The following is a 23,839-nucleotide window of genomic DNA, read 5'->3' on the forward strand; positions in this document are numbered from 1 at the left end:
TCTGTTAGTCTTAAAGGTGCCACAGGACTCTCTGTTGCTTTTTCCGATCAATGGTGGGCTTGATCCATTTCCCACTGAAGTCGTAGAAAGACTCCTGTTGATTTCAATGGGCATTGGATCAGGCCGTATGTACTTAACAAGTTGACTGTCCATGAGCCATGGTGTATCAAGATGCCTGTCTCCTGCTACCAGACCCAAGAGGAGAACAAAACTAGCTCACAGATGTATCTCAAGGGGGCAAAGTTCACATAATTTTGTGTGTTTAGTTTGATCATTTCAGTAACTAAATATCTTGTAATATGGCTGCTTCTATAGATATATCACACACACAAAGTGCATTAGAAGAACATTATTAAGGTTGCAAAGTCAAGCATTCAAAAGTTAGGAACTGCCAGAATGCCATGACATGTACAACCTGAATTTACACCTGCTACCCTTTTATGCTGTGATACGGTCTTTATTTACATGATCACATACTGGTGTTTTTTTTTTTTTTTCATCCAATCAGTGTTCCTCCACCACTTGGCTCCTGGTCCTAGACTCTTTGCCCAGCCAGTCCCAATTCTCCCCTCCCCCCGCATCCTATCTCCTCATAAGATTTATCTTCCCTCCCTGCCTACTTCTTTTCACTCACTCACTGGTTCTCAGTCCCAGGGCTTGGCTACACTTGCGAGTTAGAGCGCATTAAAGCAGCCCTGGGCTCCCTAGCTCACTACCCGTCCACACTGGCAATGCATGTAGAGCGCTCTGACTCCAGGGCTCCTGGTACTCCACCTCGGCGAGAAGATTAACAGTTGGTGCGCATTGGCTGGAATGCCTGGGCATCAGTGTGAATGAGGTATTGCGTTACTGCGCTCTGATCGGCCTCCGGAAACATCCCATAATCCCCTTAAGTCAAGTGGCCACTCTTGTCATTGTTTTGGAATCACTGCAGGCATGCCGATATGCCCTTTGAAAGCTCCATTTCTGACAGCCAGCATGCTTATCTGCTCCGAGACAAAGCAACCATTACTGTGGAATGCTGTGTGTGAGAGAGAGAGAGAGAGAGAGGTGGGGGGGGGGGTCTGTTGCTGTCTGAACTTACAAGATAGCATGCTGACATGCTCTCAGCCCCCCAAAAACCCACTCTCTCTCCCCGCACATACACACAACACACTCTCTGTCACACTCCACTCCACCCCCCCCATTTGAAAAGCACGTTGCAGCCACTTGCATGCTGGGATAGCTACCACAATGCACTGCTCTCTGTGGCCGTTGCAAGAGCTGCTAACATGGCTATGCCAGTGCGCTGTCAGTTGTCAGTGTGGACAGATTGTAGCGCTTTCCCTACTGCGCTCTACATCTGCAAGGGTAGCCATGCCCCCAGTCTCCTTGCCCAACCAGTTCCAATGTCCTCTGCCCTCCTGTAGCTCCCAGTCCCACTCTCCTTGTTAAGCGAGTCCCAGTCTCCCCCATGAACTCCCCGTCCCAGTTTCCCTCTCCGTCAACCTGCAGTCCCAAGCACAAACACCCTGGATCTTGTCTCAGCATAACCCTCCTACCCCATCCCAGATCTGGCTCTTGTCCACTCTGCATTTGAATCATGCAGCTTTCTCCTCCGCACGGCCCCGCAGGGGTGAGGAGTGGGGGTGTCATTGATAGCAGTGGAGAGGCAGGCTCCCTGCTGTCAGTTCTGGACTTGGACTTGGCATGGCCCAGAGCAGCCAGGAACTTCAATTACAAGGAATGACCTGCTCAGCCCCAGGCTGGAGCAAGCTCAGAGTAGATGGAATCTTTGAGCAATTAAGCTGTGAAGCGCTAGCAAGTCTCTACTGAGCTTGTGTGAACTGTGATTTTTTTCAGATGCTTGCAACTTGGCCAGATTTGGGTGGATCTTCACAGGGACAGCAAAGGCATATCCTTGACTCAAAGGCCACCTCCTGCCGAATTTCAAATCCCTGCTCCAAAGCATGGGGGCACTAGAGCTTCTCAAAGAAAAGGTTGCCAGAATTTTTGAATATTGGCAAAACCAACATTTTTTCCTTTACCTTGTTTTTAGAAACGGCTAAAATTTTACAAAACATTTCAGCCTGAAGTATACACCAGCTAGGAAATATTTCAGACCAAACGATTAAAGTTTGGCAAAGTTACAAGCAACTGAAAACACAGGGTCTTACAATAGATAGTGTCAGGCAATCTTAATAATGGGCAGCAGTACCAGCCCAGGCTAAAATTATATTTTTAAACTATCAAACGGTCTCGCTTTCATTTTGCCTTTTTTGTAATTTTAGTAATTTATGTTTTTGATAAATTATATTTTACTTAAGAACTACAGTAAGAAATAATCAAACTCTCTTTAATTGTTTTATTGGGAAAATGCTGATAGATATTTTAATGGACGTATATGGCCAGTAAAACCAATAGAGAATTTTTAGGCTAAAAACCAATCTATTCAATTCCAGGAATTTAATGACCATGAAAAAATAACTTTCATAGACTTTACGGCCAGAAGGGACCATCGTGATCATCTAGTGTGAGTTCTTGCACATTGCAGGCCAGAGAAACTCGCCCACCCACTCCTGTAATAGACCCAGAACCTCTGGCAGAGTTACAGAAGTCAAAACAGTCAAAACCTTTGATAAAAGAAGCATCAAGCTGCAAAACACAGTTCTGCAAATTATTGTACAGCACAGACTTGATACTGAATATTATTTTGGTCCTCCAATAAAAGGGGTTGTTAACATGTTTTGGGTAATTGCAGAGTATTTTTGGATAATAAAGGTAATTATAGTAAGTGCTTGGAACATAGGGATCCTTTTGACACTACAAATAAAAAGATAAAGAATTTTTAAAATAATAACACAACCCCCAAGTGGATGTTAAATAAACACCTGTGAAATATAAGCCAGGCCCTTTAGCTGTTAGGCTACACAACGTCCAGGTGTTAAATTAGCTTAGCATCCATGAATGCAACAGAAATGTAATGAGGTTAAGGGCTAGTCTGAGGCTTTCAAGCTGCTCTGAGAAAGGGAAGTGTAGCGCACAGCTGCACGGTCCCGGGAGCAGACCAGAGTACAAACGGACTCGACTGTCACAATTCCTCCCGGGCTGCTGCTCCTTTGCTCTGAGGAGGAGTATAGTACTTCACAGCTTGCTCCTTCCTGTGAGCCTCGCCGGGCAGCAGGGAGGGCAGAACTAAAGCTCCGCTTCACTCACTGCTTCTGCAGCGGCAGTCCCAGTCTGAGCCGGGAAGAAAGTTCTCTGGGTTGGGGGAAGGGGCTTACAATATCACACTCCTCTGTGAGATCAAATGGCAGCAGTGACAAGCCCTACACACATACAGGTTAGACTGGAGTCAAACCAAGTGTAAATGCTGCCCTGGCTTACATCCTGTGCAGCCCCATTGATTTCAGGGGCAAAACCTGTGCCAAAGGGTCTGGTCTCATTCCTAGCAGTTTGACCTGCTGCATGCACGTTTTCTAGAGAAAAATAGGGCTTAATTTGCTGTTTGACTTAAATAATCAAATCAAAGTGTTTCCCTCATTTGAGCTGAGTATTTCTCCAAACTGCAGACTCCTGTAAAAATGTTTATGATGTTTGAGTGGGTAAAACCACTAATTTGCAGGGCTTGTTATTGGCAGGACACTACACTCCAGCAGATCTTCCCTCGAGTTTGGTCCTGTATTTGGTAGCAATGGCAGCGTGCTTCTCTGAGCTTGGCTTTGGATCACAGCGGTGACTCAACGGAGTGTTTGTTGGCAAGCTGCCATCTGTTTGTTCCATATGGGACAATTCCCCTTTTTTAGTCCTTTCTGTACATATTTGTTCAATGGGCCATGATGAGAAGTTGTTAGGTTTGCTCCTTGTCTTCTTTTGTGTCATAAACTGACAGAATCCATCCCAGCTCCAGCATCCTTTATCCTCCGATTTCCCTTCATGATGTCACCTAAGCTTGTGACAGGAAGCCTAGATCTGGCCTGCAGAGACACCTCTGTGCTCTCAGCAGGACGCTGGAACTAAGCTCTGTTAGCAGAATCTATTCCCAAGACAGCCGCATCCTCTGAGTAGAACCATAGCTTTGGTTTGGACAGGTTCCAGATCACAGAAGCAAAAGTCCTTTCTCAGCTCCTGGAGATGTACCTATTGATCTCTGCTGTCATTTACTGAATGATCTCTAATCATTTTCAGCAGTTAAAAATTTTTTTTAAGCGCCAGTGTCTAATTTGGTTTTGCTGTGGTTTATCAGTGTCACCCTGCAGGAAGAACTTTCTTCCCTGTAATTAACAATGTGCACTAGTAAAAGCTCAGAACAGTGGGAAATTCAGATTCCACCCTGGCTGACCTCAATGTGGTGTTTACTTTTGTGCAGTGGAGTGTGGAATTCTGCCTAGTTGGTACCTCTTGTACAAATAGATGTAGGAGCTGGCTGCATTATTAGTGTTGTAATTGTCAGGATTACCGTAATGCTAGAAGGCCCAGGAGTGGACCAGAACCCCATTGTGCTAGGCACTGTGCAAACATAGAACAAAAGATGGTCCCTGCTCCAGAGAGCTTACAATCGAAATATAAGGTAAGAGATAACAGATGGATGCAGATAGACAGGGAAGAACAAGGAAACAATATTGGTCAGAATGATAGGCTATGGTCTTAGCACACTAGCAGCCTAACCATTGTCAAGTTTTTTTGTAGGCATCTCAGCAAAGGAGAAAATTAAAAAGGGACGTGAAGGAAGATGTGCTACCATGCTTCACATCTGCATTCCTCACAAAGGGCCTCATCCAGCTCCAACTGAAGTCAATGGCAGTTTTTCCACTCACTTCAGCAGGGGTTGGAGTGGGCCCAAAGTACAGTTAGGTCAGTGAAGGAACAGCTGAAGTGACTACTCCATATGCAGTAGCCACACTTTGTGTTTAAAGATCAATGGAGATCAAATGAGGGCAAGGTACAAAATTAGGAAAACAGAACAAAAGCTTGTGTCTTGGGAGACATGTTGGACAAGTGAGATGACTCTGGTCTGGGAACTAAGATAGCTGGGTTCTATTCTCAGCTCTGCTACTGACCTGCTGTGTCACCTTGGGCAAGTCACTTCACCTTTCTGAGCCTTAATTTCCCCAGCTATCAATGGGAAATGCTGTGACTTCCCTTCCTTTGTGAAGCACTTGGAGATTTATGCATGGGAAGTGATAGCTAAATATTATTATTATTGGCGGCACCACATTTTAATCCATTATCCAGAGCTAACCCAGGGTACATCTACACTGCAAAAAATAATAAAGACCCACAGCAGTGAGTCTCAGAGCCTGAGTTAACTGACAGGGATTAGCGTTACAGGGCTAAAAATAGCAGTGTAGACATTCGGGCTCCAGACAAAGCCTGAATGTCTACGCTGCTATTTTTAGCCCAGCAGCGCCAACCCAAGTCAGTTGACCTGGGCTCTGAGACTCAGTGCTGCGGGTATTTTTTTTGCAGTGTAGTCATACCACCAGGCAACAGCTCAAGCTATGCTCCACTCTGTTGGGTGGATTTTTAGGCATCTCAGCCTTGATTCCCTACCCCTAGAAACAATTTTAATCAGAGCTCCATAGTAAAGGTAGCTTCGGCCCCAGCTCATAAAAGGCCGACCCAATCTTGCAGCTCTCAACTGTGTGAACTGTCCCACTGGACAGAAACATACATAGTGCAGGCTGGGGTCCAAATATAGCCACATATTCTAAACAAGTGTCCCTTCGCCACTCTCCGTAACTGCATAGGATAAAGCTAATCAAAAGCAGGGTTTTTTAATGAATTTATCTGATAGTGATGAAATCCAAAAAACAGATAATTTGGATTATAAGCCAAGTAAGCCAGGCACCGTAGGGAGGGGGAGGATGGAAAACCAGGTGCATGGGATGGGAAGAGGGAGCTGGCCCTGGGAGCAGTACTGCTGTCACAGTAGTTTGTGCTCATGATAATGAGACCTGCTAGCACTGACCAGGCACGCATCTAGTCCCAGCCTTTTCCTAAACAGTTGTTTGCTCCACTGCTAACATGTAACTCAGTGTGTTTTTGTGGGGGTTTTTCAATTATCATCTTAATCCTGCAATGGAAAATTATATACATCTGTCTATGTAGTTACATGGCCTTTGTACTATCTGCACATTAATGAATTTATCCTCACAGCACTCCTGAGATGGGAATGGAGCCACAGAGAGACTCAGTGACTTACCCAAGCTCACACACTAGGTCTGTGACAGCGCCAGGAACGGAACCTAGAGCTCCAGAGTCCCAATCCAGTGCCTTAACCACACAACCATCCTTCCTCTTGATTTGATGCATTTGAGCACCTGGAATTGTCTTCAGTGAAGCATGCAAGGAATGCAGGACTGGGTCCCTGCGGGATACACTGGAAACATTCCCGAAGTAGAAAATGTTTTAATGTCTGTTTACAGAAAATGCTGATTTGTTGTTTTTAATTTTGAAATGTTGCAGAGTAATAATGGTGATGGAGATTCAGTCAAAAACGTTCTCACGTCTCCTGAAAATCGCATACTTATCAAACGTATGTTGATAAAGTGCGCTGACATTTCCAATCCATGCAGACCCCTAGAGCAGTGCATTGAATGGGCCGGTCGCATCTCTGAGGAGTACTTTGCACAGGTAAGATAGCTGGAGAAGACTAAAAATTCTACCTGAGCACTTCTTTTGATAGGATGGGAGGAATCAGCAAACGGACTCTACTTATATCCAAACAAGATCTTAAGGCTACACTATTAATTTGTTTATATTTTATATTAGTTGCTCATCACCAATATACATTAATGCAGGGCCCAGTATCTGTGAACATATGGAAGCTGGCTGCCCTGCAGTGTAATCTGAAAAAAATTAAGTTTCTAGATTGTTCAATTTGCAATTTGTTTTGCCTAAAAATGCACTCCATTCACAGCCTGTGGAAGAAAAGGGCCTTATGCATAGCTCGCTCTCTCTCATGGATATGATGATAGAATACTAGTGTTAGTGAGGGAGCACATAAGGAGACAGCAAGGAATAAAGTCATGTAGGAGCAAGCCCCTTGGAGGCTGAGGTTTTGGTGGGGATTGCCTGGTCTTCTACCATTACAGATCATGGCCAAATTCTGAATTTAGGCCTGTATTCCTCAGAAGTAAAAGAAATGTTTTGTAAGATATTTTCCTGCCTTCTGGTAAGTTTGAAACTCCATTTCTGGTGGAGACTGGCAATTATGGAGCATCTTTACCTCCAAAACAGTCATAGCGTTAAAAAAAGTTTCAAAGTGCCACAAAACTAGCTTTGTTTGTAGATCTGGAAGGCGGTAAATGTGTCACTTTCGGGGGAGGGATAGCTCAGTGGTTTGAGCATTGGCCTGCTAAACGCAGGATTGTGAGTTCAATCCTTGAGGGGGCCACTTAGAGATCTGGGGCAAAATCAGTACTTGGTCCTGCTAGTGAAGGCAGGGGGCTGGACTCCATGACCTTTCAGGGTCCCTTCCAGTTCTATGAGATAGGTATATCTCCATATATTAATTGAGCCAATAGGGAGCATTGTTCAGTGTTCTATTGCTCCTGAACATACACATGATTAGATCAAGTCTGTTCACACTATGTCACTCCTTTTATTAAGCATCTGCATGCACCAGTTGGTGGCCAACAGTCTGCTGCTAGTGGGAGTTCACTGGTATAACGTGTCAGCCAAATAATCACAAAATCTTTTCTTTGCAGACTGATGAAGAAAAGAGACAGAGTTTACCTGTGGTGATGCCAGTTTTTGACAGACATACTTGTAGCATCCCCAAATCCCAAATATCCTTCATAGATTACTTCATCACGGATATGTTTGATGCATGGGATGGTAAGCAAGATTCTACAATATATTTCATATCATAAGCCTTTTAGGGTACTATGAGATAAAAGTGCTGCATTGTGACACCAAATGAAAAAAAAATATGGAAATTTGCTACATTTCAAGTAAACCCGATAGCTTAATTAATGCTAACATGTATTTTAACATTCCTATGAATAATTCTTATGACTTCATTTAATAGGTGAACTTCAGGCAAAATTTAGTTTCTTCTCAGTTATTAAATGACTAGCTAGCTTTCCATAAAGGAACAAGGCATGTTAAGTGAGCTCACTTTGTTACCACACTATGCATATTCACCTGGCCCACATATTTTTTAATTTTTTTTAACAATTTTCTAATGCTTGAAAATGCTATAGAAAAACAGGTTGAATTTCTTTTGAGAACTGTTTACAGTATATCAACCATTTCTTCTCCATTGCTGTCATTAGTGATTACAAGTAGTCAGAATTGTGACACACTCATAAATGGCAAATCAGCTGTGCACGTAACTGGAATTTTATCAAGCATAATAGTTACAGTCACAGTATCTAGGTCCTTGATAGAAAACTGGTGCTTTCCTAATTGCAATACAATTGCTAAATATACTTATAGTATTCTTGTAACTCTCCTGGGAAGATGTAGAAGACAAGAACCATTTCAAGTATCAGTATAACAGATATAAACCATCCCACTTAATACAGTTCCTCCCGTATTTCAAATTATATTTAAGCAAGTAGAATCATGGAACCATTTCAGTTCTGCTGGCTAACTACACTGTGTCCTTTCTTTCCTAGCATTTGCAGACCTACCAAATTTGATGCAGCATCTGGACAATAACTTTAAATATTGGAAAGGTCTCGATGACAAGAAGCTACGGAGCCTTCGACCACCACCTGAATAGCAATTAGGCCACAGTGTGTAACTTACCTGTCCAGATGCATATTTACTCAAGCTCACTTTTGTTCATGTGATTTCAAATTAGTTTTGATCCCTTCAGTATTACAGTAAGGCTAACCCATGTGCTTGTGAACCTTTCACATTCAAGACAACATGAGGTCAGCAGCTGACTCCTGCAAACTGCCGTGTATGGACTCAAATGAAGTGAACTTATCAGCTGAATTACACTGGATTGCTGCAGTACCTGTACTGAAGAGGGTCTATTCGTGAACATATTTTTGCATTATCTTCATACCAGTATGTGAAGCTTGAAGATATCCTCACGAAAAGGGGTGTCCTATAGAAGATTTTGCTTAGTCCTCAAATCTGCAAGTGAAGGAGGAGTATCTGTTAATAGTGACTCACAGCTTTTATGAGAAAGCTCCTTGCTTTTTATAAGCACTTAAGAACAGTTACATTTACCAGTCGGACATTTAAAATGCAACTCTTCATGAAAGAGTTTTTGATCTATGAAAAATAGATGTACTCTATTTTTTCACATCACAGAAGGTGCAATCATTCACTTCTGAGCACTACTGAAAGTGAGTTCTCTTAAAGAAATTTAGTAGCAAATGTAAAAAATAACACAAGAATTTTTGAAGTTGATCGTTAGCATCTATTATTAAAATATGTTTTATTTATTTTGTTAGATGTTCAATATTTTCTATGAATTTATAAATACTTAAAAGCCAAAGCCAACTTTAGATGCATTACAAATTTACATGATTCATACTCATCAATATACATTTAATTGATGTACAGACCTTTTATTTTCATAATGCAAATACAAAATACTATACAATGACACATTTTTATTGCACTGTAAGGATAGATGTGTATGTTTAAATATTGTCTGATTTTATGTTAATTAAAATAAGTTTTATTAAAAGGTCTCACTGGAGAGTAGTAAAATAAACAAGAAATGCATACTGTATAAGCACCAGAACTCCAGCAGTTCTCTCTCACTCCCTACTGGTGACCACAAGATCGTCCCAAGGTTGCTACTCTTGGTAAAAAATAATAATAATAATAACTTGGGATGTTCATTTTTTTCTTCCCTGTAATTTTATAATTAAATTCCCTATCAAAAGTCTGCCTTATTTTATACAGTATTTCTACAAAGCATTCCACAGCATAGATGAGGGGGGTAAAACAAAATATTTAATGAATTTCAACATTTTATAGCCAATGTATTTTCCTCTTCAGTGGAAAAAAAAAGAAAATCTTTAACTCCAGAAGTTTGTAAAGGTTGTATACCTTCACCATTTGAATGAAACATTCACAGCAAACACCAGAAAATAATAAAATGTATATTTTAAGAAGTGTCAAAGTTCTAGCAATTTTATTTGAAACATTTTCTTTTTCTTTTTTTTTTTTTTTAATTTGCACACTATCAGATAGATATGTGAAATTAAACAATTTCTTTTAAAAGTATCACTTGCTGGGTTTTTATTTGTGTTTTGTTTTGTTTTTGGCTTGCCAGCTAGAGTCAGAACTTGCCATGGAGAGCTGTGAGTCTGAGCTGTGCCCGTCACAGCTTTCTGAGAACACATGTTGTGCACATTAGTTGCTCTGCCCCTATAGAGGACAGATCGTCCCCTGTTTTGGGTGCTCACTTGGGCAATCGAAGACCCAGGTTCAATTCTGCTAGAGTTTGTTTTGAATGGCTGAAGGTGACATGGAGCTGTCTGCTGAGATGCTATGAGCAATAAAGCTAGTATGATATCAGTGTGTTGTAGTGTAGCTATTATCTGTGAAAGCAAGGGTGAGGTGTTGAATATGCCAAGGAGACAGCAGGACTTACAGCAACTTGTGCCTAGGCAGACAGCCAAGCTTTGGTACCGGAGGCTGTGACTTACATCAATACAGTCTGCAGTGGGCACGTAGCCCAAACCGGAAATGCTCGGTGTACACGTGTTCAGTCTGCGGGTGAGGGTGGCGGGGTGCCTTTTGATCCTGATGCTGGATATAGGATATATTGCTAAATGTCTGTTGCTGTTGATGGTTGGTTTAAGATGCTGTAGTTGCTTATTTCAGGCGAGGAAGGGTAACAGGTGGGTAGAATTGGCCTGAAACACTCCGTTAGCAGGTGTTCATCTGGCAGGAAAGGGTTAATCAGGTTCTGCTGACTCAGGCAGCTCCTACCCTGCCAGAGGTAATGGAGGCAGGAGTGATGCTGGAGAACGTGGGCTGAGCCGTCCATAGGGTGGCATCCTGGGAGCAGCCAGCCCTGAGAGGGAGGGATTTGAGCTGAATTTTGTTACATTATTGATGACTTTGTGTTTTAGTTACTACAATCACTGCCCAGGGAGGGGGTGAGATTTGACCCTGCCCACGGGGTGGGTGGCCTCTATTTTGGAACAGGTTGGGAAAGGCTCCTGCTCACATATGCTTTTGAGGTGGGATATTTTGAGCTACACAGAAGTATAAAGGGGGGATCTGGCTCATCGCTCCAACCACATCACGCACCCCTTTGTGTCTTGCCGTGCCCCCCCTCCCCCATCGAACACAAACTCCTGGTCTTTGCCTTTAAGGCCCTTTGCCAGTTAGCTCCATCCTACCTAAGACCTATTAACTTATTGAGCCATTGTCCTTGATGGCCCACATTCTCCTGTGCCATCCCACACACATGAGGAAAACTCCCATCGACATTCATAGCGCCTTTACCTTGTTCTCTGTTAAATCCCACCTTAAAACCTGCCTTTGCTGTGATGCCTACAGGTCACTACCCTCGGGCACTGGCTAGGCCAGGGAATAGCTGTGACTTCTGCTCTGCTGCTAAACTCTGCATCATTGTCACATCTTCCTCCTAGCCTACCTCTGCCTATGTGTGTTGTCTACCAGTGGCATGTGTAGATTGTGAGCTGTCTGGTGCAGGGATTGTCTTCTTTGTTATATGCTTGTACAGTGCCTAGTACCAGGAGGGCCCTGAATCTTGACTAAGGTTCCTAGATGCTAATAATAATAGTGTTGAGTGATTCCGGTCCTTGTAAAACTTGCTGATAATTCCATAATCTATTATGCAGCTTAAGGGACTGGGATGCTTCATGCAGAGGGATCAGGAGTTGTGCGTCTTATTTTGTCAGGAACTAAGACATCTGCAACCCCCGTTCACCATCCACTTTTGAATAGAGAGCCTGGAAGGGGAGGTGGCCATTCAGCTGCCAGATAATTTGTTTTCCTGTTAATATTGCATCTTCTTTTTCATATAAAGGTTTCTTTTGCTTCTGTTGTGATTTGCTGTCAAATGCTGGCCAAGGCCCTCCCATTACAAAGGGGCTTATGTGGTGATTCAGCAAAAAGCTTCATGCTGACTACATTAGCAAAAAGATTGATCATGGCTTCATCAGCTCGTCTACAGTGGAAAGCATACAATGTGGAGGAAGTAATTGCAGTGTAATATCAAGAACAACACATGGGTCAACAGCATCTTAACATCTAAGGGTCAGTATTTCTTCATAAACCTAGTTAAGGCACTGAGTTGTATTAATGTTTGGTAAAAGTGATTTGCTTTCCTGTTATAAATGTATGATGCATCATCACTGAAACCATCTGATCGATACATTTAATTCCCTGAAGTTCACACTGAGTCATTAACACCATTACCATCGTGTATGGAGCCATGCTAACCGGCCTACCGGACCAGACACATTTACAGCCATATTTAATCTGACATAAAACAATCCTTCACAATCACTTAATGGGCAGCCACTGAATGCAGCTCTGTTCACTCCTTTTCCCATCTAAGACTTATTGTCACCGGGAGTAGATTACAGCTAAATGTGACCCACAGCCACCACTGTGTCTGACCCGCCCCTAAAACATCTTCCCACCCCAGTAGGCCCCCACTGAATATAGTCTCCTTTCCTCGCCAGCCTGGCAGCTCATGCCTTCCCTCCATCAACCCCAAAAGATTCTCTCTCCCTCTGTTTCTGCAGGACCCTCTCCTCTTTCCTCCTTAGCCTGACAGCCATCTCAGTCCTAAAGACCAGATTTCCAAAGCTTCCTTCAGTGCTGGGGGATGCAGCTAGAGTGCTGCTGCACTCCAGCAATCCCCAGCTTCTGGAATGATCTCTTGGAGCCATATATAGCTGGGCAAAACTTAGTGCCGTCCTGAGGCTGCTCTAAAGTTGTGCCAGGAGCCTCAGGATCAAAGAGATGCAAAAATAGCACAAAGCTGAATTTATCTACCACGCCCCACACCTCCTTTCGGAACGTGTGGCAAGAACAACTCAGCCAGACTCAAGAATTGGGGCCTATGAATTGAGACTATTTCTATCTCTTTCGGCCCATTGCTGCAAACTCTCTGCCCCTTCCCCCTTCAGCTTCCAGCCAGGGATTTTCTCCCTTGTCTGCAGCTAAGTGATCAGGAAAGCCCAAGACCAGAGGAGGGGCCCTTAGGTATATTAGAAAAGTATAGATGACCCTAACTGATTCTGTTGCAGTTTTGTAAATGCAGGACAGAAGATAGTGATTGGTTAGCTCTGAAGGGGCACGGAGGAAAGTGGTGGTGGTGGGTTTTTTTTTGTTTGTTTGTTTAATTAAAAAACCTTGATTCCAAAGGGGCCATGGGGCCAATTTTATTTTAATTTTAAAAAGAGTTGGGGTAAAATCAGCATCTTCCTAGTCTCAGCCTCTGTCTTTTTGGCATCTCCTTGTAGTGCTTCACTTTCCCCACTATCTCCATTTCTTTCTGGTTCTGCAGTTTAAGCCACATAATGCCAAACTCCTTTCACAAAGGGAGAAAACAATTAAATCCAGATGACTTTAACTTCAGTTCCATGCTAACAAACCGTATGTTCCTATCAGAAAACCAAAGACAAACCTACTGTCCTGTAAGCCTCTGTATCACCCAGGAACAAACTTTCAGTGTTCACAGAAAAGACTTCTGAGAGTTACATCACGTGTTTGCTGCTGGGGAAGCGGCTTGAGGTTCAGAGGGATGTTTGAAACATACATTGTGCAAAGCGTTTTCTGACAAATGTCCGGGTTTTATTCCTTATTGGAAGAAAAAGACTGGATTTTGTGCTGGGGAGACTCCAGGCTGACATGTAGTTGGAAATCCTCCATGTGAAATCTCCAGCGGGTGATAACTTCCAGCCGCACTCAACTGGGCTAGATTGAACCAGTGACCTACAGGTGAAAAGCTCTGCATCCCAATGTTAGTTTCTCAGCCATCCAGTTGCCCCTTTTCTTTCTTTCGTGGATTTCCCAGATTATACAGCAGCACTGCAAACTCCCTGGCTTCTGGACCCCTTTTAGGCTGTGACTCCACCATTCTCTTTCCTGAATACTTTGCCATTGATGCTTGCACTGATACTTCTCCATTGGTGGCAGGAATGATGCCGGTGTGGCAAGGCTCCAGCTGACTGTTGGTGTTTTTATCTGCCACGGGCATGTATCTACATTGGAATAAATTGAAGAACTTGTTTGAAATTATTCCCAAATGTGGCCAGACCTGCTCTGAGCAAGTTTAAATAATGCAGAGTCTGTCTACATTGAATTTTTACCCATGGTTTAGCACATGTTAATTAACACAACTAAATTCTAATGTAGGCAGAACAATGAAGGGTTCCTTTTATGTCTTCAGGGTTTCATGTCTTCAAACAGGATACAGCAAAAATTCAGTGAATAACTCACCCCTTAAGAATGATTTGCTCAGCTTGCAGGATGCAGCTTTCCAGTCTTACAACACGGCTGCTTACGCCTGTGTTAACTTTGACGAGCCACTTAAGATACCTGAGGATAAAAAGCAGAACAGGAGAAACTATTATGATCTCCTGTCTTATGCAGCGAAAATATTGGATCCATCAATGAGCCAGCCTAGAGGAAAATCTCAGACCTATCAGTAGGCAGGTGTAGTATGGTGAGAAGTAAATTTGTTTCTTACAACAAAAGAAACAAGGCAGAAGCTATCCAACCAAACTCTTCATTATGGACAAAACAGTCCTTCATGCAACAATTTTTCAGTGGCTGAGCATAAAATAAAAATCACCTGAAATGGAATGGATGCCTGGTTTTGCTCCATTGCCTTTCTGTGTATGTTCTACTTGCCTTAATAGACATCAGTGTTACTACATTCGGGGAGACGTGGCGTGAGCAAGAAGGAAGTGAAGCAAAAATGATGCTGCTCTTTTATAAGAAAAAGTTAATTATTATATTTTCTTCTATCTACTAATCTCCCAACAAATTTGGGGGCCGGAGGGGCAGAGAAAGAAATCAGCAAGAGAATCTGCAGCCAGTCATGCTCTTCTTTTGAGGGCCAAAAGGTTTGATTCGTTCTGTGCCGCGCACTGTGAAACAAAGTCTCAGAGCTAGTGACAAACTGCAAAACAAATAATCTCTTTGCTGATGTGTGACCTCATGCCTCCCGGGTATGGTGATCCCAGGGGCTCCTGTTAAACAATCCCAGGAATCAGAGGGGTAGCCGTGTTAGTCTGGATCTGTAAAAAGCAACAAAGAGTCCTGTGGCACCTTATAGACTAACAGACGTATTGGAGCATAAGCTTTCGTGGGTGATTGCTTTTCATTCTGACAATGTTTGGGGGGCAGAAAACAAGCTTTTACATGAGTGCTGCACTTCTGTGCAGCCTATGCAGTTGGAAAAAGGATTTCAGTTAGTTTTGTCTTGCTGAAGCTGTGGGCCAAACGCATTCCTGGTGTAACTCCACTGATTGGTATCTGTAGCTACCTGTACTGAATGTTATAAGTACAAAGCATCTCCATAAAATTAATACGAATATTTTTGCCCTTATTTATCATCTTCCATCTGAGACGCTCAAAACGGCTGGCAAACCTTACGGAATTTAGCCTGACAGCACCCTTGTCAGGCAGATATATATTATTTCCCTATTTTACAGATGGAGCAACTGGGATACAGAAAGTGGATTTCAGTGGGAGATAGCACCAAAATACCTTTGAGTGAGTGGGCCTGAGTGACTCAGGCAGAGCCAGAGACAGAACCCAGGTCTTCTGACTTTCCAACCTGTACCTCAGGAACAATTTTCTCCCTCAGCTTCTCTGCTTGCTATTTTTACTTATACAACCTGATTCAACTCTGGGGAATGACTCCCATTAACTCAAATGGGAGCTAGATCAAAGTTCAAATACCCTGGCATTAGCTTGGGTCTGAATCCTGCCATCCAGTATGTGGCACACGCTGCTGTGTGTCTGGGGAAGCCAGTTACTGTACAGGCTGGCACCAGTGTGTTGGGTTTTTGGTTTTTATGTCCAAGCTATAGTAAGGATGGAGAAATGCCACGTAGTGGGTGGGACCCCTAAAACTGGAATCTGGCGGGGAAGGGCAACTCATTAGCAGTTTATTGCCATTGGTCCATGTGTGTATGTTGGGGTGGAGAGTGGGAGTCTTTTAAACTATCCTCATGTATGGCATTCATGGAGGTAAATCTGTGTGAGTTGTGTATACTGACCCTTTATGAAGATGTGCTAGAGGGGATAATGGGAAATATGAACAAATATTGTGAACCATGGACACTTGCTGAAGTCTGAATCTGTCGTAGCCTGAAAGCGAGCATTAATTCAGCTTTCATTCCACAGTAATTAATGGGGGAGGGATAGCTCAGTGGGTTGAGAGTTGGCCTGCTAAACCCAGGGTTGTGAGTTCAATCCTTGAGGGGGCCATTTAGGGATCACAGCAGGGGGAATCTGTCAGGGACAGTACTTGGTCCTGCTAGTGAAGGCAGGAGACTGGACGCATAATCTTTCAAGGTCCCTTCCAGCTCTATGAGATAGGTATATCTCCATAAAAGAATAAAAAGAACAGGCATCACTTCGACCATGAATCTAACACCTTTCTTCTGGAATGGACTGCATCATCTCTCAGCAATGATACTGAACAGTAAGGATAAGAAATGAAAAAGTTTGCCACCTCCATTGGAAACCAAAGGGGGAGCCCCACTTAGTAATGACTCAAGTGAGAATTTGGTCTGGTCTCGCTTTAATATTCCAAAGTGGTATTTCATGTAAATCTTTCAATGGCGTTCATTACATAAGCTATTCTCAGCTCAACCTGCTACTTGTCCAATATGCTGAATGCCAAGTTTCAGCCTGGAGCACAAGTGGAATGATGTCATCCTAGTCCTCCTGCAGTTTCTAGCTCCTAGAAGGTGGCATATTGTATCTTCAGCCATAAAAATCTGTCAGCCTGGCTTTCCTTATTGGTAAAAGCATAAAATGCACTAGGAATATCAGTCTCCTACTGCAGCTGGGAAAGTATCATATGCCTAGAAACACACTGCTCTGCCTTCTGCAGATTGTTCTGAGCGTTAGCAATTATACAGCAATCTTCAGGTGGGTAAGCAGTGTTATCCCCATTTTACAGATGTGGAAATGGAGAGACAGAGAAGTGCCTTGCCTGAATTCACACCGTGAGTCAACGGCAGAGACAGACCAGTGTGCTCTTCACCACACCAAGCCATGTTGCCTCATGAAGAAAGTGAGAGAAGAGTTTTATAAGACAATTAATTTCATATTGTTTGTCACAACAGGATTACAAAACTGTGGTAAAAGCTGCAGAGAAACAAATGGTCCTTCCTGCAGCCAATATTATCTACAAGAAGAATTTTGGAAGCATCAGAATTGCCACCCCAAAACTCATAAGGGGCCCATCTAGCCCAGTATCCCATCTGCAGCAGTAGGCAGCACCAGCTATTTCAAAATGAGATGTAAGAAAGCCCAAAATTTACAATTATGGACCAGCCTGACCCTTGGGAAAATTTCTTCCTGACCCCATCAAAAAGAGTCTGGTATATGCCCTGAAGCATAAGGTTTTATATCACTTCCAGGTTTTCAAACAAGCTATTTAGCTTTGTTTGTTGATTTTTGGGGGGAAATATTGAGAAAAAATGTTTTAACCTTTTTTGACCTTAAGGTATGGGGGACAGGAATGCTTTAGTAATGAAAAAATTACTGTACTATATTGTAACTATGTTTAAACAGTTCAATAGCTAAAACAGCTGGGATTGAATGCTGAAATTTAGCATGGAGATAACCTTAACTGAGGAGGGAGTGCCTTTAAGTATTCTGTTTACAAATAGTTTTTTTGTTGGTTTGTTTTTAAGTTATGCTCTATCTCAAACAGCAGATGTGGACATGCTGCAAGATTCATTTGTTGAAATTCTCTGGCCTGTGTGATGCAGGAGATGATAGTGTTCCCTTCTGGCCTTAAATTTTATGAGCAAAGGAGACTGTAATAATGTACCTGTGAGTACAGATGTCAGGAACAGAAGCAGCTCAACCTAGACAGTATTTCTATGAAGTACAGTACATCAGAGGAACGGGCTTTTGATGTTACTTTCAGGGAAAGAGAAAAATCCATTTGTCCGAATAGAAAGTTTCCTGTGAAATATCACTGCAGATTGAAATTTTGCTCACCACAAAATCACTGGCAGTATCAGTGTGAATGTACTGTCCTGTGTTATGACAAAAATCTGACAAGCCAAATTCAGAAAGCTCTCCCCACTATATCATCACAAGCAGAAAGGAAAAAAAACTGAATGTATTTTAAAATAAGCTGTTTAATAGCAAATTTCTTTGAACCACATCAGAGTATATGTCTAACAGTGTTTAGTTAGTTAAACATCAGTGACATATTTAATGCTGGCTCAGTAAATCTTAACAATGTGATATTTCTGTTGCCCCTGCTGAAACCAGAGGCTGTAGTGTTCCTAGCTGAGGGGTTGAAAAAGTTGGATCAACCTTCGAAGTACACATACATCCCCCAGCTTCCCTAAGCAAACTACCTTTCCAATTATATCAGACCATATTCTGAGCTCAGTCACTTGGGGGGTAACTCCACTGATTTTAACATAGATACTCCATGTTTACAGTGATTTTAGCTGAGCTCACAATCTGATTCAATGGGCATTGTTACTTACCAGCAGATCCATCTCTTCGATCTTTTTGGCTTCTAGGGTAAATCTGCCACTAGACGGATCCCTGACAAACAGACTCTACATTTACATAGCTCTGTCTTGAGCCTGCAAATGTCAAGGCTGAGTAAAGTTCAGACCCATCCCATACATTCCAATTAACTTCTATGTCTTAAGATTTGTGTTCCCAGATTTCAGAATTGGTGTTTGTCGAAGCAATCCTACTGGGAACTCATTAAATGTGTCTTGCATATACCTGGTCTCAGAACTGTGGGAGACTTTCTAGAGAAGAAAGGCCACAAAGGAACTGTGAAGTCTGGTCTAGCTGAAATTATGCAGATTTTCTAAGACAATGGCTTCACCTTCAAAGACGAAGTACCTGGGACTTGTGTAGCTTTACTTGACTGTCAGTTGCCTCTGTGGTATGTCTCTACACTAGCAACTAGTGGACCTTTTTTAACCATTGGTGCAGTTCCTCTGATGATAGCAATGGAGTGAGACCAAGCAGACAAGGCACAAGTATATTTACTGCTGTTGGTATAACCCTGCAGAGTTACAATGGTACAAACACCTGTGCTCTTTCTACTCTGGCACTTCCAACACTGATATTGCTGGTGGAGCTGCACCAATAGTGAAATACTGTTCTAACTTTTCCTATGGCAGATAAGGTCCATTTACAAAAGGTGCCTTATTTTGTTGGTTGGTTTTTGTGTTTGCTTTTCATTTGAGAATTAGCTCCTCACTTCTTATCATACAAAAAGGGCACTGTGACCATATCACCTGTGCTATAACATATCCCCGAGAATATGGAAATTTTGAGATGATTTCACATCGACAAGACACTATTTTCTATGATAAACTAGTTGTCGAGTTTTTTGTACCCCAAACGGGCAGACCACAGTGCTAGAACGACTGTCTCAGAACTAGGAAAGTTTCTACCTAGGAATGTACTTTTCATGTGTTATTACCCCATACAAAGCTTGCTTTTGACTGTCCAAAGGTTAGGCCAGTCCTCCAATTAATATTAATCTTCCTTCTTCTCACCTTAGGCCTTTTACCATCCACAATCTGACCCTTTCATTTTTCTATTGTCTCCCATTCAACTAATGCTTAAATGCTCCCCGATCTGCCAGCCCCCATCTTCTGGAACCATTCTGTCTAATGCATGTTACCTTTGGTGAGCCATTGAAAATGCATTTTATGTGGCAATAATTAATATCAACAAACAAAACAAAGGAGCAGCAACAGGGCTTATGACTAGGGCTTCTAGGTGCTATGGTATATAAATATCTTTGTTCTCCAAAATTGTCTATAAAAGTACATGGGTATAGACAGGTTTAACTCTTTGCTCTTGCTACAAATAAAGGTGACAGCAGTTAGCTGTATTTCAAGCTCTGGTAGAAGGCTCTATTATTTCACCCCATAACTGAAAAGGCTATTATCTTAGGGATCCAAACACTGGGCTTGGACACTGGATTACAGTCATGTCAAGGCACTGGGAAGATCTGAATCCCAAGTCAGTTACACAGTTTCATTCAAGACATACTGGCATCATAAAGAAGGCAACCAATCAAAGAGACACAACTCAGCCTCAGAAATAGTGTGTGTGATGCCTTTTTCACACATGGCAAAAGCTAAAAAGTCTACATTTATTGCTAGATAAAATAGATCTATATGGGGGGGGGTGCCCCTTTTGCCTGATGAGCATATTTAAGAATATGTATCAAATCAAGGGTTAATATGGAGATGGCTACAGAACAAGAGAACAGGTTGCAGCTATCACGATGCTAGGTCTAGAAAATGGTTGCTGTAAAATTCTGGTAGACGTGAGACAGAAACATGTTTTCTTTAAGACTGATGGACTGTAAGGAAGTTACACTGCATCTGAGAGCCCTTTCTCATGTGTCAATGTGAGTGAGCCCTCTGAGCATGCTCAGAAGATTGGGGCTTAGTGGAATTGGCATAAAATCATTGTAGGCCCTGCACTTCCATGTATGGGAATGGGAGAGATGTGACCTTTTCCCCCATGTTCGTGAGGGGGTGTTGTTGAACAACAAAGTTCAAGCTCTGAGGGATCAGAGTGGAAAAAGCTGTAGCTCATAAATCAGACTTAAGCTTCGGTGAAGTCAGGCCACTGAAGTTATATTAAGGGTCTGCAGACAAAATGGACAGATTTTATCTGCAAGCAGCAGCATCACCAGTCAATACTGTGGCCTCTTTCTCTTCTTTAATATCAGAGCAGTTAAAGCCCCTGACCTCCCCCTTCAAATTGCCTCAAATTAATAATAGAACAGTCAATAGTTAGCACAGGCTTGAAAGAGCCTTTGCTCTTTGCCTCCCACCCCACATGCTAGGCTATCAAAGTGTTTACTGTATCAGGTTTCAGCAGCATTTGGAGCAATAGTCATTTTCCAGAAGGCTGATGACCAACTCTCCTTTTCTGCAGGTCCAATTTGCCTATACCAGGGATCGGGGCAATTGGCACCAGGGTCTAAGAACCTAAGTTAGCCTAGCTCACTGAAGTTACTCTGTCCACACTGGTGCTGCACTCACCTGTGTGTGTCAGTAGGACTTCAGGGGGTATATCCCATAGTTCTTTGTGCTCAGTAAGCTGACCTGCCCTATGATTCCCCTCTGGGCACACAGGGAATTGTGGGAAGACACTGAAGGACTATCAGCACTCAAGTTATTTCACTCATTCCAAACTGTGCAAGTTACTAGCCCAAATGAAAGCAGAACTGGGCTTCTAACCCATACTCCCAGCTGGGCCAGCTAGTGAAGACATACCCCCAAGGCTCATTCTGTTCAGATTTATCCAAGCACTACGCCCTCCTCCCTTTCACTGTTTGCTTCAGTTGGCTCTGCACTGCCCAGCGGATTTCAAAGTGAAACTTACTGGAGATGGTGGCAGAATAAAACAGCATAGGCGAACTGGGAAGAGCAGATCTGCTACTAACCCCCACTAAAAGAAAGTTTTACAAATCCAGACTATAAATAGACAAGCACAATGCTTATTGGACACATTTATTTGAACAAGAGTTTTATTACATAGGAAATCATGAAATATTTCTGACTCTGCACCAGCACAATATATGAATGGATTTACTACTGCAGTCTACTTGCAGTTCAGCATCAGAACAAAGATTTAAAGTGACCCTCTGCAATTTTATGACCAAAAAATACTGTAAATATAATAAGGGAATTATTCTCTAAGGATCTAAAAGTATCTTGAAAAGAAAGATTTGTGGGTGTATTCACATAAGAAAAATTACCCAAAGTTTAAAAACAAAATCAAAATGGTCTTTAGCACCCAGTCCACCTGAAACTGTCAGCAGTCTTGGAGGCTGTAGTTACTGGTTTTGGAGCAATGAAAAGCTTGGCCTGCCAGGGAAACGAAGATCAGAAACTCCACCAGCTCTGCTTCAAATGCTTTTGAGAATGACTTTACTGCTTCAAACACTCTTGATTCTCAAAGTTCTCTGGCTCTCATTCATCTATGGGCCAGTGCTGAGCCCAGTCCACGGAGTGAGTGCGGAGGCAATGCAATTGCCAGAGACCAAAAAGTTACCTGCTTAAATCTTTGCAGGCTCCAGCCCTAAGTATAAAAAGGAAAAGAAGAACAGAAGGGCCAAGAGGCAAAGCTCAAGGGACACCCAGAAGATGGTGACATTTGAAGGAAAGAAGGAACATTTGTGCAAAGAGTAAATAAGAGTCAAAACAATGAGAGAGGCCAGTTCCTCAGCTGGTCTAAATAGGCTTAGCTCCCTTCTCCAAACTTCACTGCCCACCTACCAGCTGAGCCTCTGGGCCCTATCAAAATCACTTCTCAAGAAAATGTATCTTTGAAACTAATGTAGGCCCTAGAAATAAGAGTCTGGATTTGTCTAGCTCATACTCCCCTCTCTGCTTGAGCCTGCACTATCCTTGATGAACTGTCTGTGTGACTGCCCTTTGGCTTTCTCCAGATTCTAAAGTTAGCTGCCTCTTCCTTTGCAGTGAGAGATTGCCGTTGTGCTCCACTGTACATCAACTTTTCTAATTACTGGTTCTGGTGTGTTTGAACAGTAGTAATTTGTTACGTGGGCTCTGGCAGCCTCCCACAGAATGTGATAAAGGGTGGAAGGAGTGAGGTCTAAGCAGATGCTTATCAGAAACCTAGTGACGGTGCCACCATTGAGAATCAACATGAAATGTATAATTATCCTGTCTTGGGGAATGTTTTACTTTAGTTATGGGGCTGTACGGACTCCTTTCTCTGAAAATGCATGTGAGCAGCAGTTGTAATGTTCCTTCCCATGACAGGATCTCATTAACTACTGTTAAGCCCCTGTGAGGTTTGTGGACAAAAGGCTAAAACACCGGAAGAATCACATGAGAAAATTGTGGCTGCCAAAAAGGTAGGCTCTTCTGACAAAATCTAAGCTCCTGTATGAAGTTTAATCAAATGCTCAGGGTAAACTGTTCTACCTTTGCCCTGGTGTTGCAGCCTGGCCAGACAAACTGCAGCAGCAGCAGCAAAGGTGAGAACTAGAACTATCTAGCTACCCAGCTTCAGCTACTGCTGTCCATCACTGTCCATCCCACCCAGCTCTATTTATTTAGGGCAAAAATTTCAAACCTGGGTACCTAAAACAAGGCTCCTAGGCCAACATTTTCAAAGGTGGCTAGTGATGTTGGGTGCCCAACCTGAAATACCTCAAAAGATCCTGATTTGCAGAGGGTGGGTCCATAGCACTCTCTCGAAGAAGCAAGGCCCATGTAGTTCAAGCTGGGTGCCCATAATTGTAGCATCCAAAATCACTAGGTACACCTCTACCCCTGTCATAACTATAAAGGGAAGGGTAACAGCTCTTCTGTGTACAGAGACTCCAAATCCTTTTACCTGTAAAGGGTTAAGAAGCTCGGGTAACCTGGCTGACACCTGACCCTAAGGACCAATAAGGGGACAAGATACTTTCAAATCTTGGGGGGGGAAAGGCTTTTGTTTTGTGTCCTTTGTTTAAGGGGTTGTTCGCTCTTGGGACTGAGAGGGACCAGACATCAATCCAGGTTCTCCCCATCTTTCTAAACAAGTCTCTCTTATTTCAAAATTGTAAGTAAAAGCCAGGCAAGGCGTCTTAGATTTACTTTGTTTTCTCAACTTGTAAATGTACCTTTTACCAGAGTGTTTATCTTTGTTTGCTGTACTTTGAACCTAAGAC

General features: G+C 42.7%; 1 protein-coding gene across 1 annotated transcript in view; it reads left to right on the forward strand.

Annotated features, from left to right (window-relative positions):
- Positions 1 to 10,126, forward strand: part of LOC112103444 (high affinity cAMP-specific and IBMX-insensitive 3',5'-cyclic phosphodiesterase 8A) — a 181,360-nt gene extending 171,234 nt beyond the window's left edge. Inside the window, exons 19-21 of the mRNA XM_029910749.1 lie at positions 6,448 to 6,615; positions 7,692 to 7,821; positions 8,607 to 10,126. Of these exons, the coding sequence (XP_029766609.1) occupies positions 6,448 to 6,615; positions 7,692 to 7,821; positions 8,607 to 8,713 (405 nt within the window). The 3' untranslated portion in view covers positions 8,714 to 10,126. The remainder of the gene's footprint in view (positions 1 to 6,447; positions 6,616 to 7,691; positions 7,822 to 8,606) is intronic.
- The last annotated feature ends 13,713 nt before the right edge of the window (positions 10,127 to 23,839 follow it).

Source organism: Terrapene carolina, unplaced genomic scaffold, assembly GCF_002925995.2.
Source record: "Terrapene carolina triunguis isolate 2854851 unplaced genomic scaffold, T_m_triunguis-2.0 Scaffold67, whole genome shotgun sequence".
In the NCBI taxonomy this organism is placed as follows: domain Eukaryota; kingdom Metazoa; phylum Chordata; order Testudines; family Emydidae; genus Terrapene; species Terrapene triunguis.